Raw genomic sequence first — 13,274 nt, 5'->3', positions numbered from 1 at the left:
GGTCTGGGGCTGAGCTGAGAGCAGGAGATGCTCAGCACTGGGAAACGGCTGAGACACGTCCCTGGAATGTGCCACTCTGTGATGTCAGCTGGGGACACTGTGGTGGCCATGGGCGCTGGAGCGATGCTGGCACCTGCGGGGCTCGTCCTGCTCTTGGTGGCAGTGGGTGGGCATTGTGAGGACACGGTGGCAGCCAACGTTGGCCGTCACACCATGGCCCGCATCGCCGCGCTGCTGTCCCCATCTGAGTGCCGCCAGCTCCAGGGGCAGCTGATGGGACCCAGCGAGGGCACGAGGGGACCGGAGCGAAACCCAAAGGACAGCATTCATCCCCGCGTCCCACGCCATCGCCCCGGCTGCTCGGAGGCTCTACGGAGGTGGCTGGAAATGGAGGGAGAGGTGACATCGTGGGACCAACTGGCCCGCAGCCTCCGCCAAATCGGGCGCCCCGACATCGCCCGGGAGTTGGGGAAAAACCTGAACCAGGACCGGAGCCTGGAGCTACGCAGGAACGTGGAGGAGTACGGCCGCAGCGTGCAGCATCTCACCTCCTCACTGCTGCTGCAGGGCGAGCAGTACAGCATGGCACGGAGCAGGAGGGGATCGGGGGATGTGGGGGATCTGCGCTTCGAGAGGCGGCCGCCCCCTCCCTACACCCGCAGCCCCCTGGGCTGGGTGGGCCCCGTGCTCTCAGGTATCCTCGGGGGGTTCGTCGCCTCCATCCTCATTGCTGTGGTCACTGTGTTCTCCTGTCACTGGGCACTGGGCTCGGTCACCTCGTGAGGTGGGGGCAGGACTGAACTGGAGCATCACCATCAGGTGCTGGTGGGAAAATGAAGCAATAAAGAGTTGTGGAGCTGAGGCAGAGAGCAGCCCTGTGTGTTGTCCTTGGCTTAGGTCACCTTGAGCATCTGAAGGTGGATGTCCAATGGATGTCCAGTGGGCATCTCCTGTGAATTGTCACCGGGTGTTGGAATGTCCTTGGGTAGGGATGGAGCCAGGCTAAGCTCCCTTGGCCACATCACCGCTGCAACCTTGGAGCTCTCCATTGGATGGGGTCAACAAGGCCTTGGTTGGGTCTCCAAGTCCCCAGTGGGGTCTCCCAGCCTCCAATAGGGTCTGCAAAGCCTTGGTTGGGTTTCTGAATCCCCAGAGGTGTCTCCAAGCCTTGGTTGGGTCTCCGATCTCCTGGACTTGTGGTACCCATGGGATCTTTGAGCTCTTCTTCTTTCCCTTCCCCCCAGTGGGGGATTCTCTGCTGCAACCGTTGCCACAATACTCTCAGGATGTCTGGGAAGGGCATGGGGAAACTGTTCCTTCCTCATGTGGGAACATCCCCAGGGCTACAGGAATCCCCTCCTGCTGAACTTGAGCATTTCAGCATCCTTTGCTCTCCTGGAGCTTTGTTTTGGGAGCAGTTGTTGTTCAGCTGCTGTTACGTTTTGTCTGAGTGTCTCCGTTTCTTAGAAAGTTCTCTGCAGTAATGAAACTTCTTTTGCTCCGGATCTGATTCCACCATCTGCATTGCTGCCATTGGAATGAAAACCTCTACTTTGCATCACGAAACAGATTGCACCCATCCACAAAAATGGAAAGAAGCAACTAAAGGCCGAGTTGCACCGACGGCGCCTTTGAAAGACGAGCGAAGCAGTTAACCACAGAATGCTTTAAAAATGAAACCGTATCTCCTTCCCTTCAGAGAGCGCCGTTTCCTGGAGCAGCAGCACCGTGGGTTCCTGGCACAGCGCTGCTCCTCTCAGGGCTGTTCCTTCCAGGAAGGGAAGGTCAGAGCTGCACGGCGCCCCGCTGTTCCCGGACGCTGCTTTGCCATCTGCTGCGCTGCAGCACGTCGTCCACCACGTCCCTGCCAGCCCCAAGCAAAGGGCAGCAGTGTTCACTCTGGAGCGGAATGAGGGCTGGCCCTGCATGCTGCTCAGGGCTCGTGTGTTTGCAGGGGGAGGGGGAAGTCGTGGAGCACACGCGCAGTGGTTACAGCAGGATGTTTCTCCACGAGTGCAGTTTGGCCTCTCCAAAAGCCTGAGTGTGCCCTGATGAGTTTGGGGTGAGCTCCGTGTGGTTGTTGCAATGGGGATTTCCTTGTCCCACGTGGGCTAAGATGCTCTCTCGGGACACACTGCATCCAAGCAGCCTTTATTTGTTCTATAGTCTCCGCAGGGCTCTTCCCTCTGCTTGGGGAATGAACAGCTTTTGTTTCTACTCTGATGGTGATCACTTGGTTGGGCTGAGGGCATTGCAGGACTCTTTACAGAGCCAAAAGCAGCCTCTGCACTGCAGCAGCTCAATGCATCTCGTGCAAATGGCCAACCTCAACCCCAAAATGCTCAGCCCTGCGTGCATTGCTCCAGTACCACATCCCTGGCCAGACTTAGGTCGTGTTACTGATGTGCTTCTTGTGCTTTTGGGGCAGAAAAAGGAGTTTGCGTCTCCCCATTCCCAGAGCTGCCTGGACACCAGGGTGAATTCGCACATTGCTTTTGGTGGTGAATACTCTGTGTTAACATGAGGGGAACAGAACGACAGGGCAGCCAGCGGAAGGAGTTAAAATCAGATGGACAGAGCTCTTTATTGCAAATTCCAAAGTAAAAAGATGTACAGTACAAAGGAACTCAATGTTCAGACACAGAGCGCCCGTCCCACTGCTCTCCCTGGAGGCATTCCTCCTCCCTCCCACCCCAGCCAGCTCCATCCTCCTCCTTTCTTTGTGTAAAACAGCAGAACATAAAACCTGGAGGTGATGGGGATAGGAAACAGAGTTCAGACCAAGCTGGGAGCAGAGTGAAGGCACCAACCTTAACCAAATAGAGACCTACAAATATTTGATATTCCTATCTGATGAGTAATTTGGACCAAAACTCTACTAGGAGAATTGATGATTACAAGGTTCTCCCTTGGCCCTTTGCCTTGCAACAACTCCAGGTTAGATCCTAACCCCTGGAGAAGCAAAGCGCAGAGCTTGTGAGCATCTCAAACCTCATCCCCTTCTGGGGCCAGGCAGCGACGCCACACAGCAGAACCTTGGGGGGATTCTATGATCCTACGGCCCTGTGCCATGCGTGGGTCCCATCCTTGATATCCCCTTGTTACCAAATGCGGGATCTGAGCGAGCAGGGAGCAAAGAGTTGTCCTGCAGGAAGCGCCCAATGGATGGGTGATGGGCACCATCCTCGGTTGGGTGTCTCTTGCTCTGGAGCTGTCCAGCCACACCGATGCTGCAGGGCCAAGGGCAGGGAGTGCTGGGGACATGGGCACGGGATGCCCTGTGACCACCGAGCCCATCTCCAGGGTCGTCCCCAATGTGACATAAGACAGAGCTCCCACTGGGAGATGACGGACCAACGTAACCCCAACATCTCACTGTGGTCATCGCGTTAACATCGAACCAAACCAAAGAAGACCTTGGAGGAAGGATGGAGAGGACAACCAGGCAAATAACTGGGACACCGAGACAACCCGACCTTGTACAGTGAAAAGGGTAACATTTATTTTATTGTCTTTTGGCTTATAGTAACGTAATCCTTAATCATGTTGGGTAAGATCATTATGAGCCACCATGCAATTTCTAATACACTAATCTTCACTATTGATCTTTTACAGCTTTAACAATTTATTTTATTTTTTTTTTTTGCGGCGGAAAATTAAACAATCCGAACTCGGGTGTGGCCTCTAACATCATGGTTTTATTTTAATTTCTCTTTTTCTTCTTGTTGTTCAACATTGGCTTCTATATTTTTAAAAAAAGGTGAACAGGAAAAGTGAATAAGCAGCTTAAATTGGTATTTCCTTTTTGCCCTTCCCCTCTGCTCTTTTACACAGTAACAAATGAACCAAAAAGGGAGGACTTGGACACGGGGGGAGGGAAGAGAGCTACTTGCTGTAGTCTTGGCTTTTTGGCTACGTCCTTTCCATTGACAACAACACCCTCAGCTTTGTTCCCATAACCCTGAATCTGGAATATAAATCCCAGCGTACGCCTTTGACTTCAGACACCGACGTCCTTCATGCTTTTGGACCAAAGTTTCCCCTCTGTCCTTGGCTTCACCCAGTGAAGATGTCCAGAAACGCAGATCCATCGGCTGCAGTGGCTGATGGCACTGACTGCCCCCGAGCAGGAAACGAAGAGGTTGAGAATGCACCAAAAACCCAGAACCTTCCGTTCAGCCAAAGAACAGTGGAAGAAACCCTTCATTCCTGTTCCTTTGCCACCAACTAACGCCACCACCGACCTCTTGCGTTTAGTACGGATCTAATGTTTTAAAAAAATAAATATATATACAGAGTTTGAAGGGATTTCCTTTAGAAGGAACTGAGTAGCTGAATGGGATTGCCAGCATGAATGCTAATTGCACCAAGCTTCACCTGCGAGTCAATAGCCCAGCTTAAGAACAACTATGAAGTTTAGCCAAATCTTGCATAGAAGTGGTCGACTTATTGCACACTGGAACCCAAAAATATATACTTCTGCTGTTGCAAAATCCATTTGCAATAAAGCTTTTTTTGTTGTTTAAATCTATTTTTTTTGGGGGGTAGGGTTTTGGTTTTGTTGCGTTGTTTTGTTTTTGTTTTCTTTGGGGGACATTTACTGGCTATCTAAAGTCTAAGGAAAAAAAAGAAAGATATTAAAAAAATAAAAATAAACATGGACAATGGCATAAGCCAGAAGCCATTCTATTATTTTTGTAGTTCTTTGTATTTACAAAAAGGCATGCTGATAAAATAAAATGATATATTACAGTATTTATAATATTCTCTTAAAAAGTTCAACCACACTTTTCAGCTATTTTTTTTTTCTTGTGCTGTTTACAATGTAGCCTGTACATATGTATGTTTTCTCTGTTTTATTATACATCACATCCTAGGAGCAACTGGGGCAAAGAGCAAAGAGGATAGAAAAGGTTCCTCGCCGTGTTCCTGGGGTGGCAGAATGGCTCCATGGCCGTCGCGCTGGGCACGGCGCTGGGCACCCAAGTGGGCCGTGAGATGATGCCAACCTCTGTCCTCCTGCTACCGCCAGGTCCTGGTTCTCCCACTCTTTGGGGTCCCCTTGGTTCGGCCCTCAGCCATCACCGCCCTTCCTACCCTGGAAGAAAACCCATCCTGGCCCTGAAGAGTGAACCTCCACTGAGCGGCGGTTGGGTGCCGAGGACGCTGCGGTCATTAGGAAAAAAGAAACGTTGGGACTTCTCCTCTGTGGCATCGGTTGCTGCTGCAGCGAGAAGACTAGGCAAGAGGTAGCTCTGATTCCTACCCACCCTGCAGGGCCGTTCGAGTTCGCCACTCGATGGAAGTGGAAGAAATGGGAAGGAGGTGAAGGCACCTGGCGCCCGGCTCTCCCCCTGCACCCCCGGGCTGGTGCTTTCCCACTGACCACGGGCATGTGCTGCCTTTTGATTGAAACAAACGGGAAAAAAAAAAAAAAAAAAGACAAAAAAATCCAAAACAACCAACCCACAACAGAATAATCACAATAAAAATCGCTGTGGCTACGGAAAGCAAGAAAACCAAACTGTGCTGCACCAACATGCAGTGCTGATGGAGGAGCAGAAGGGGCCTGGAGCTCCCAGCCATCCCCTCCACCCAACGGCCATGGCACAGCTGAGTGATGGCCCCTTCCCCAGCCCTACCGAGGGGCTGTGTGCTGCCATCTCTACCATCCTCAGCACTTATCCCTAAACTAAAAAAAAAAACAAAACAAGTGTGTCTACGCAGGATGGAGGCAGAATCGTAATTAATGCTAACGACAACTATTGCGAGATACAAATCAACGTGCTGACTGGTATTCGAGCCCTAGATTTTGGTTTTACAGTGACAAGAAGTAGAACAAGCCATTCCCAGTTCTTAACGTCTCCCCTTGGACTGGGTCCAGAGCAGCATTGAGTTGAGTTCTATTTTGGTGTGCAAAAAGATGGCTGGATGGAAAAGAAAGACACGTCGTCAAACATACACACACGGATTTCATCTGCTTGTTTCATTTCTTTTTTTTTGTTTGTTTGTTTCCTACTGGCAGGTCTATGAAAGATTGCTGAGAACGGGTCAGTACCGGTGAAGGGCACAATTATTGTTAATCTCCAAATACAGTGTACGGTAAGTCAGTGGAGTGCCTCGAATTTATGGCTTAACACACTGCTGTGGACAGATTATTGTCTCGTGGTTTAATGGTTCCTCATGCATGGTTCCTGGTCACGGCATGCCATCATGCAAATCGTTTCTATGCATTGAACGAGCACTTTTATTTTTGGGGGCTCAGCCTGAGCTGGTTCCAGGCTGAAGGATCCCGATTACCCCATCTCCCAAACCAAGTAAAGCCCATGTAGAAAGTAGAATGCAGATAATAAATATCAAATAAACTATGACAATTAATTAAATGGCATGGGCTAAATGGGTGGTTAGTTTCTTTTTTTTTGTTGTTTCGCTTGTTTTCGCTTTTTTCCTCTTTTTTTTTCTTTTTTTTTCCTTTTTTTTTTTTTTTGTTTTCTTTGTTTTGCTGCTTAACTAAATGCAGATCTACTTTTGCATGAACAAACCCCTTAACATCGTGACTTCTGGGTTTTCTTTCAATAATAACCAACAAAATGGGAAAATAAAATCCATTTTTTGGCTGCTTTGGAAAATATATGAATCCCAGCAGCGGGTTTTATTTGTGTGTGTGTGTGTGTTTGTGTGTGTGTGTGTGTGTTTTATTTTGCTTGTTTGTCCTAAGTTGCATTGACTGATGTGGAACATGCAGTATCCACCTGCCTGAACAATAGAAAATCCATATTTTTTTCTTTTTTTCCCTGTTTTGTTTTAAATGTTTGTTCGCACAGGGGTCCTTTAAACAGGTGGAAGGTCACTGCTTTAGATGCAACGCTGTCACACAGGAAAGCAGACTATGTTTGGTATAAGATCTTCAGGTTAAGTGTCTCCACAGCTGTTCTGTATGGATATATTTCACCAAGTTTGTAAACAATCTTTTTTTTTTTTTTTTCTTTTTTCTTTTTTTTTTTCCGCTTGCAAATATAGATATATTTTTTTTTTCCCTAGCTTTGTACAATCCCAGCGTTCTGTCTCAACACTTGGATTCCCTGACGTCTTTTTGCCTTTTCGCCCGTTCCCGTCTTCCCTCCTCCGCCCGCTGCTGCTTCTCCTTCTCGGGTTTGGTGACGCTGTCGTAGGACGGCAGCGACGCGGTGGAGGGCGTCCCTTCCTTCTTCTCCCTGTTTGTTCCTCCGTTCTCCATTTTGGTGGGGAGGGGTCTTCGGCTGATGAACCCCCGCCTCGCCAACCGCGACCTGTAAGCCCTCTGCAACACCACGGCCGAGACCTCCTCCTGCTTGCGCCGCAGCGTGGTGGTGATGGGCTCGTAAGACACTTTGGAAGGATTGGAAGCCACAAACCTTTCCTCCATCTGTTGTCTCAGTATATCCAGCTCTCCACTGTCCCCCAGGACGCGTTTGGTGAAGGCAAACAGGATGTCTAAACAGTGGATCCTATCTCCACTTACCATAGGGAGGTCCATGGCGATGAGTTCGATGGTGTTGGGCTTTGGGACGCGCAGAGGATGTTCCAAAGCGTCGGCAAAGTCCGCCAGCTTGCTGTACTCTATGAACTGCGTGGCGTCGGGGTCGAACTTCTCCCAGATCTCATAGAAGGTCTCGAAGTCGTCCTCGCTCAGCGGGTCCGCGCTCTCCTCCGTCGCCACGCTGAAGTTCTCCAGGATGATGGCAATGTACATGTTGACCACGATCAGGAAGGAGATGATGATGTAGCTCACAAAGAAAAATATCCCCACCGAGGGGTTCCCGCAGTCCCCCTTAAAGCCGCTCCCGGGATGCTCCTTGTCCAGGTCGCAGTCTGGAGGCCGGTTTAGGATGGGCAGCAGGAGGCCATCCCAGCCAGCCGACGTCGTGATCTGGAACAAGCAGATCATGCTGTTGCCAAAGGTCTCAAAGTTGAACATGTCGTCGATGCCAGCCTCGTGCTTGACGTAGGCGAAGTTGGACATGCCGAAGATGGAGAAGATGAACATGACCAGGAAGAGCAAGAGGCCGATGTTGAACAAGGCAGGCAAAGACATCATTAAGGCAAAAAGCAAGGTGCGGATCCCTTTGGCTCCTTTGATCAAACGCAGGATACGTCCAATACGAGCCAGGCGGATGACTCGGAAGAGAGTGGGGGATACAAAATACTTCTCGATGATTTCAGCCAGGAACATTCCTGAAGAAGAAGAAAAGGATTGGGTTTTGTCAACATGTTTGGGCCAGGCAGGTTTAAACGACCCTTAAGTTGTATTTGTATAAGTTGCATTTGGGAGGTTACAGGCATCTCACAGATTAGCCACTAAAAACAAAAACTTCTTGGAGGAAACCGCTCAATTCAATTCCCAACCAAACAGAAAGCAAGAGTGCAAATCACATGCTGATGTAGGAAGTGCTGCAATGCTATTTTCAGTGGTTGGTAAGCATTATAACATTCTAAGGGGGTGAGTAAAAAGTCTGTTTTTAAAGATAAGGAGAGTAATTGTCAAGTGTTTTACTCCATACCACTGGAAATGAGCGCCAGGACAGAGGGAGGAAGGCAGGCAAGTTGGGCCTTTGAGCTGCCAAACTGCCACGGGTGAAAAGGGAAGCCAGGAGTCCAGGTACCTACACGTTCTCTTTGAATGCACCTTCTCTGCAAACACCAAGAAAGAAAAATGGGCGTTGCACTCACCCACAATGGACAGAATCACAACCACGAAGTCAAAGATGTTCCACCCAATGGTGAAGTAGTAGTGCCGCAAGGCGAACATCTTCAGCACACACTCGCAGGTGAAGAAGATGACAAACACCAGGTTGATCCAGTAGAGGATGTCCTCCATCTGCTTGCTCTGTGTGTCTGTCTCCACCATCATGGTCACCATGTTGAGGCAGATGAGCATCATGATGACGATGTCGAATGCTTGCTGAGTGACGAAGTCAAAGACAGCTCCCTGAATGCGGTTCTGTGCAACGAGAGAGAGGCCGTGAGCCAAACAGGTTGGAACAAAGATCTGCCATAAGTCAACAAATTGCTTTCTTGTTGGTAGAAGCACAAGATGAGGACACTGTTTCCCAGTACCCTTTGAAGATTTCAAGGCACGCTCTAGCCACAGATCACTCTGTGTGTGGGAAAGGTAGGAAGATGCTATTATTTATATCCCTATTACCAGCATCTCGTTCTTTGGTGGGAGCAAAGGCAAGCTGACAATTCCAATCACAACTGGAGGAAGCAGCCAGGTCTGCCTTGCAGCACAACTTACCCGTGATGACTTACGCACGGCATTACCTACAGATCTCACCATGCAAAGCCCTTCACAAAGCAGGGAAATGTGCCCAGGTCCTGACTGGTGTAACCATATGGCCCAAGACCCTACTCTAGTGCTAAGAGGAGACAAGATGATGATGTGCTGTCCAGCATGAGTTAGAACAAAGGATGCTTTTGGAGCTGAAGCTCCTTCAGAAGTCTGTTCTGCATTTTTTCCCTTTCTAATACACTCACCAGAGGTCGGGGAATTGGCTTTTGAGGCTTCTTGGAGCCCAGTTTTTTCATGGCGTTGTAGTATTTCTTTTGTTCTTCTGTCATGAAAATATCTTGACCTCCAAAGTAAAGGGGCAAAAGGAAAACTGGTTACAATCAGTTCAAGCACCAGAAGGGAAAGGAAGAACACAGCAGCAAGTCATGAGGATACCTGCCATATGGCAAGTTGGTGGCAGCTATTTTAGACAGCAATAACTTACACTAATACCCAAGATGTACCAATTTTCCCTTAAAGAAAATGGAATATTTTTTCCTATAGAGCTTTATTCTGTTCTATCCTTCCTCATCCCCTCTATCTGATTTGTGATAAACAGGCAGCAGAGGTGTCAGAGTTCTTACTAAAACTGATGCCATTTAACAAGTGCTCCATACGTGCAAATCCTTAGCTTGTCTCCCAAAGAGGAAAAGCAGAGAGAGATACTGAAAATGACACTGGCAAGGAAGACATCTTACTTCAAGCCTAATGCATTTCAGACAAGGAAAAGCAAATAAAAAAACAAACACATGCAAATTCATGCTACTGGGGAGAAGCTCCATCCAGGCTGAGTTCTTATATAAAGCTTCGGGTTGCCTCAGTTCACAGTGGTTCTGCAGCTCTCAGCTCTAAAAGGGGTTGGACTGGGCTGGGGATGGAGCTTCTCTGCCTCAGGATGCAGAAAAACCCCACTGTCATGGAAGTCGACGTTCCTCAAGTGGGTGTTGACCTCCACGAGCACACAGCAAGCACTTATCTTTTTCTTTTGTTGATTGAAGTTGTCAATGATGACACCGATGAACAAGTTCAGAGTGAAAAAGGAGCCGAAGATGATGAAGATAACAAAATATATGTACATGTAGATGTTGTCCTCGTACTTGGGTTGCTCTTCTTGCTGAATGGGAGACGAGAAGAGAAGGAAATGACATTTCAAAGACATCTTACCCATGGAGTCAAAACGAGATCTTTTCTCAGTCTATTTTCAGGCACTCGGGAGTTTCCCCTCCCCTAATAAAGCAACCAAACAAATGCTCTTTTGGGGGTTGCTTCAGCATCCTTTAACTTACCACCAGCAAATGAAAAACCACGCTATGACAAAATGAAATACACAATACAAACACAGCTCCACCATTTTTACTCTTGGTTTTATGAAAGCAAAATAGCAGTGTGAGCTGCTGGGGGTGAGAGTGCTTGTGGCCACGCACTGTACCTTTCTGGAATCTACTGCTGCATACATGATGTCCATCCAGCCCTTGAATGTTGCCTAGGAAAGAAAACACACGTTCCCTTAGACAGAAATTACTTGAAATAGCTTGAAACCCAAACAAGTCTGACTTGTGCCAGCTGTGTCACAATGGCACCCTTAATGTCCCTTTATAAATAACTCATAAAGGAAAAGACTAATATTTAAGTCATATTAAGTAATACTTAAGGGCAGGTTTACTGTCAGCCCACGGATGATTGGGCACAATCTTTAAAGAGTGGAGCTGGGGCCACTTGTGCTGGGGGACCCACATCAGGCCAATGGATGAACAATAAAATAGGGATTCTACTCCCAGCCCGAAGTTGGGTGGAATCCATGGGATGCTCTATTTCAAGGAGAGGGGGAAGCAGAGAATACACGAGAAAAAGCCTCTTTTTACCACTACTGTGGAGGAGATGAAGGCAACACTTACAACTTGCAGAAGAGCCAGGTATCCTGCCCCAACGTTGTCAAAGTTGATTTTCACATTCTTCCATCGGATCTCAGTGGAGTTGGGTGGCATCAGCGCCTCACAGTCTGTCTTGTTGTTAACAATGTCTATTTCAAAGCGCTCCTCAGATGTTTCATTAAAGCAGTAATGGTATTTCCCAGCAAACAGGTTAACCCCCATAATGCTGAAAATCAGCCAGAAGATAAGGCAGACCAACAAGACATTCATAATGGAAGGGATAGCGCCAACCAAGGCATTGACAACCACCTGTGTTGGAAGGGGTGGGAAAAAGTTTCAGTACAAAACACGAGGCAGGAGACAGCAAGCATCAATACAGCACTTTTTTGGGGGGGAATAGGAGGTAAGGCCACGGACAGATCGGTGTCATTGACTCCACGCAGAAGTTGGCAGTGAACTTATTCCAAGCTGTGAAAAAACCCTTCATAAATCCACCTCTGAAGCTCTGTTTTCCAATTAAAACAGGGCAGAGTGTTGGATTTGCTGGGTTCGGTTTTGGATCAGTCGTTTCTTTAGGCCAACGATCTCCCTTTCCCATCGTTTTAATCACCCAAAGGGAGATGGGGGCAATAATTAGCGAGGCTTAGCGACCTCACGTTGGCTCCTGACTGCAGACCACTCAGAGCGCATCTGAGGGTGCGTCTCCTGATGGATTTGGTGGCTCTTGGCCTGCAGGGGCCCTTACGGCCATTCCCCACTGTCAAACAAGGGCTGTGATGGTGTGGATGCCCGCTTCCAGCTCCCACCGAGGTCACCACCCAACGCGGCGCCGACTTCGGTGGCAACGGGACCGAGGCAGAAGTGCTCTGTTCACAAGGTCTCCGGGTGACTAAGCAAGGCCAACCGTGTCATCTCAGGCAGACAGCTGAGCATGCAGCTAGGCAGGCTCGAGAAGACAGAGAAGCCATGTTCCTCCCTCCAATGGCAGCCAACACCAAGATGGCAGTGGGCACCATCCCCTAATTTTTGCCTCTCCTCGTTTGGGAGCACCACGTCCTCCAGCATCCCTGGCCACCACGGGAGCAAACTGAAGCTCCAAGGCTTTTAATAGAGTTAAGGGCAGCAGGATATTAAATCTTTTATTATGTGCTCCTAAATCGGGTTCCTTGAATAGAGGAGCAGAGTCTGAACTGTTTTAACCCCTCTGCCTGAGCTTGGGCACACACAGAGCAATGCCACTGCTCCTGGCACAGCAATGTGACACCGTCCCACCAGATCTGTTTGCTCGATGCAGTCGCTGCGTGTGCAATGAGCTCCGTAGCAAGTGCCTGCCCTCCAGCACAGAGAAAAACTGAAGAAAGCAGCAATCCAGGCAATTAGCAGCAATGCAACAACTAGCAAATGACCTCAAGACTTCATCCCCTGTCTACATCGGGTTAAAAAGGCAAAGATTAGAGCCAGGCCCTAGAGATAACAAAGCTTTGCTTCCACTGTCCAAAGGGGATGTGCTCCAGCACAGCATCGTGCCTCTTTGTTCTAAGATGCTTCAGATACCCACTTCGTTGCATCCAAAGAAAGCACTATACCCTCCCAAAATAAATTTACACGTCATTATGTATTATTGCGTGACATTTGTGCACCACTGAAGAAGATCTGAGCGAAGGAACATGGCTTTTGTGCACAGACCGAACACCAGCAACTGACAAAAAGGCATGCATGTTTCACAGCACTGCTGTCGGACTCCCTGAATTACTGAAGAGCAGAGCAGACTCTTTAAAATGCAGATTACTACGGAGTAGAGAAAAGCAAAGAACTGCATTGCACATTTCCTTTGCAAAGGCATTTCCAATCTCTGGCTCTTGAAGGATGGTTCTGGCTTTACAGTGCAGCAGCACTCATCTTAAAATCAAAAAGAAAGGGAAAAAAAAAAAACCTTTGGTTTTTGGTAACTGATGGGGTTCCGGGGTCAGAACTCTGCATTGGTTTTGCTGTCATGGAAATTCCCAACTCGAGGAATATCCTGATGGTGCATTACAAATCACCACTTCTCGCTGGGCTTTTTATACCTCCAGGCTTAGCACTAATTCCTACGT

At 48.5% G+C, this 13,274-nt stretch overlaps 2 protein-coding genes across 3 annotated transcripts in view; one reads left to right on the top strand and one right to left on the bottom strand.

Moving 5' to 3' along the window:
• Nucleotides 1-108: 108 nt before the first annotated feature.
• On the top strand, nt 109-783 carry TMDD1 (transmembrane and death domain 1). Its single transcript, XM_090128493.1, has one exon. It carries the CDS (start codon nt 109-111, stop codon nt 781-783), a length of 675 nt encoding a protein of 224 aa, XP_089984619.1.
• Nucleotides 784-4,748: 3,965 nt separating this feature from the next.
• SCN8A (sodium voltage-gated channel alpha subunit 8) overlaps nt 4,749-13,274 on the bottom strand; it is a 50,434-nt gene continuing 41,908 nt past the window's right edge. The window contains exons 22-27 of one of the 2 annotated variants that reach the window (XM_090128228.1): nt 11,206-11,490; nt 10,740-10,793; nt 10,287-10,424; nt 9,517-9,621; nt 8,710-8,980; nt 4,749-8,214 (exon numbers count right to left, since the gene is read on the bottom strand). In XM_090128228.1, coding sequence (XP_089984354.1) covers nt 7,067-8,214; nt 8,710-8,980; nt 9,517-9,621; nt 10,287-10,424; nt 10,740-10,793; nt 11,206-11,490 — 2,001 coding nt within the window. In that variant the 3' untranslated portion in view covers nt 4,749-7,066. The remainder of the gene's footprint in view (nt 8,215-8,709; nt 8,981-9,516; nt 9,622-10,286; nt 10,425-10,739; nt 10,794-11,205; nt 11,491-13,274) is intronic. The other variant, XM_031609783.2, reaches the window with a different exon arrangement.

Source organism: Phasianus colchicus, chromosome 33, assembly GCF_987193195.1.
Source record: "Phasianus colchicus chromosome 33, bPhaCol1.hap1.1, whole genome shotgun sequence".
Taxonomy (NCBI): Eukaryota; Metazoa; Chordata; class Aves; order Galliformes; family Phasianidae; genus Phasianus; species Phasianus colchicus.
The sequence above is the reverse complement of the archived record's forward strand: the minus strand, read 5'-3'. Positions and strand labels throughout refer to the sequence as shown.

Coding starts and splice junctions, on each gene's coding strand:
- TMDD1 (XM_090128493.1), top strand. CDS start 109: ATGGGCGCTGGAGCGATGCTGGCACCTGCGGGGCTCGTCCTGCTCTTG.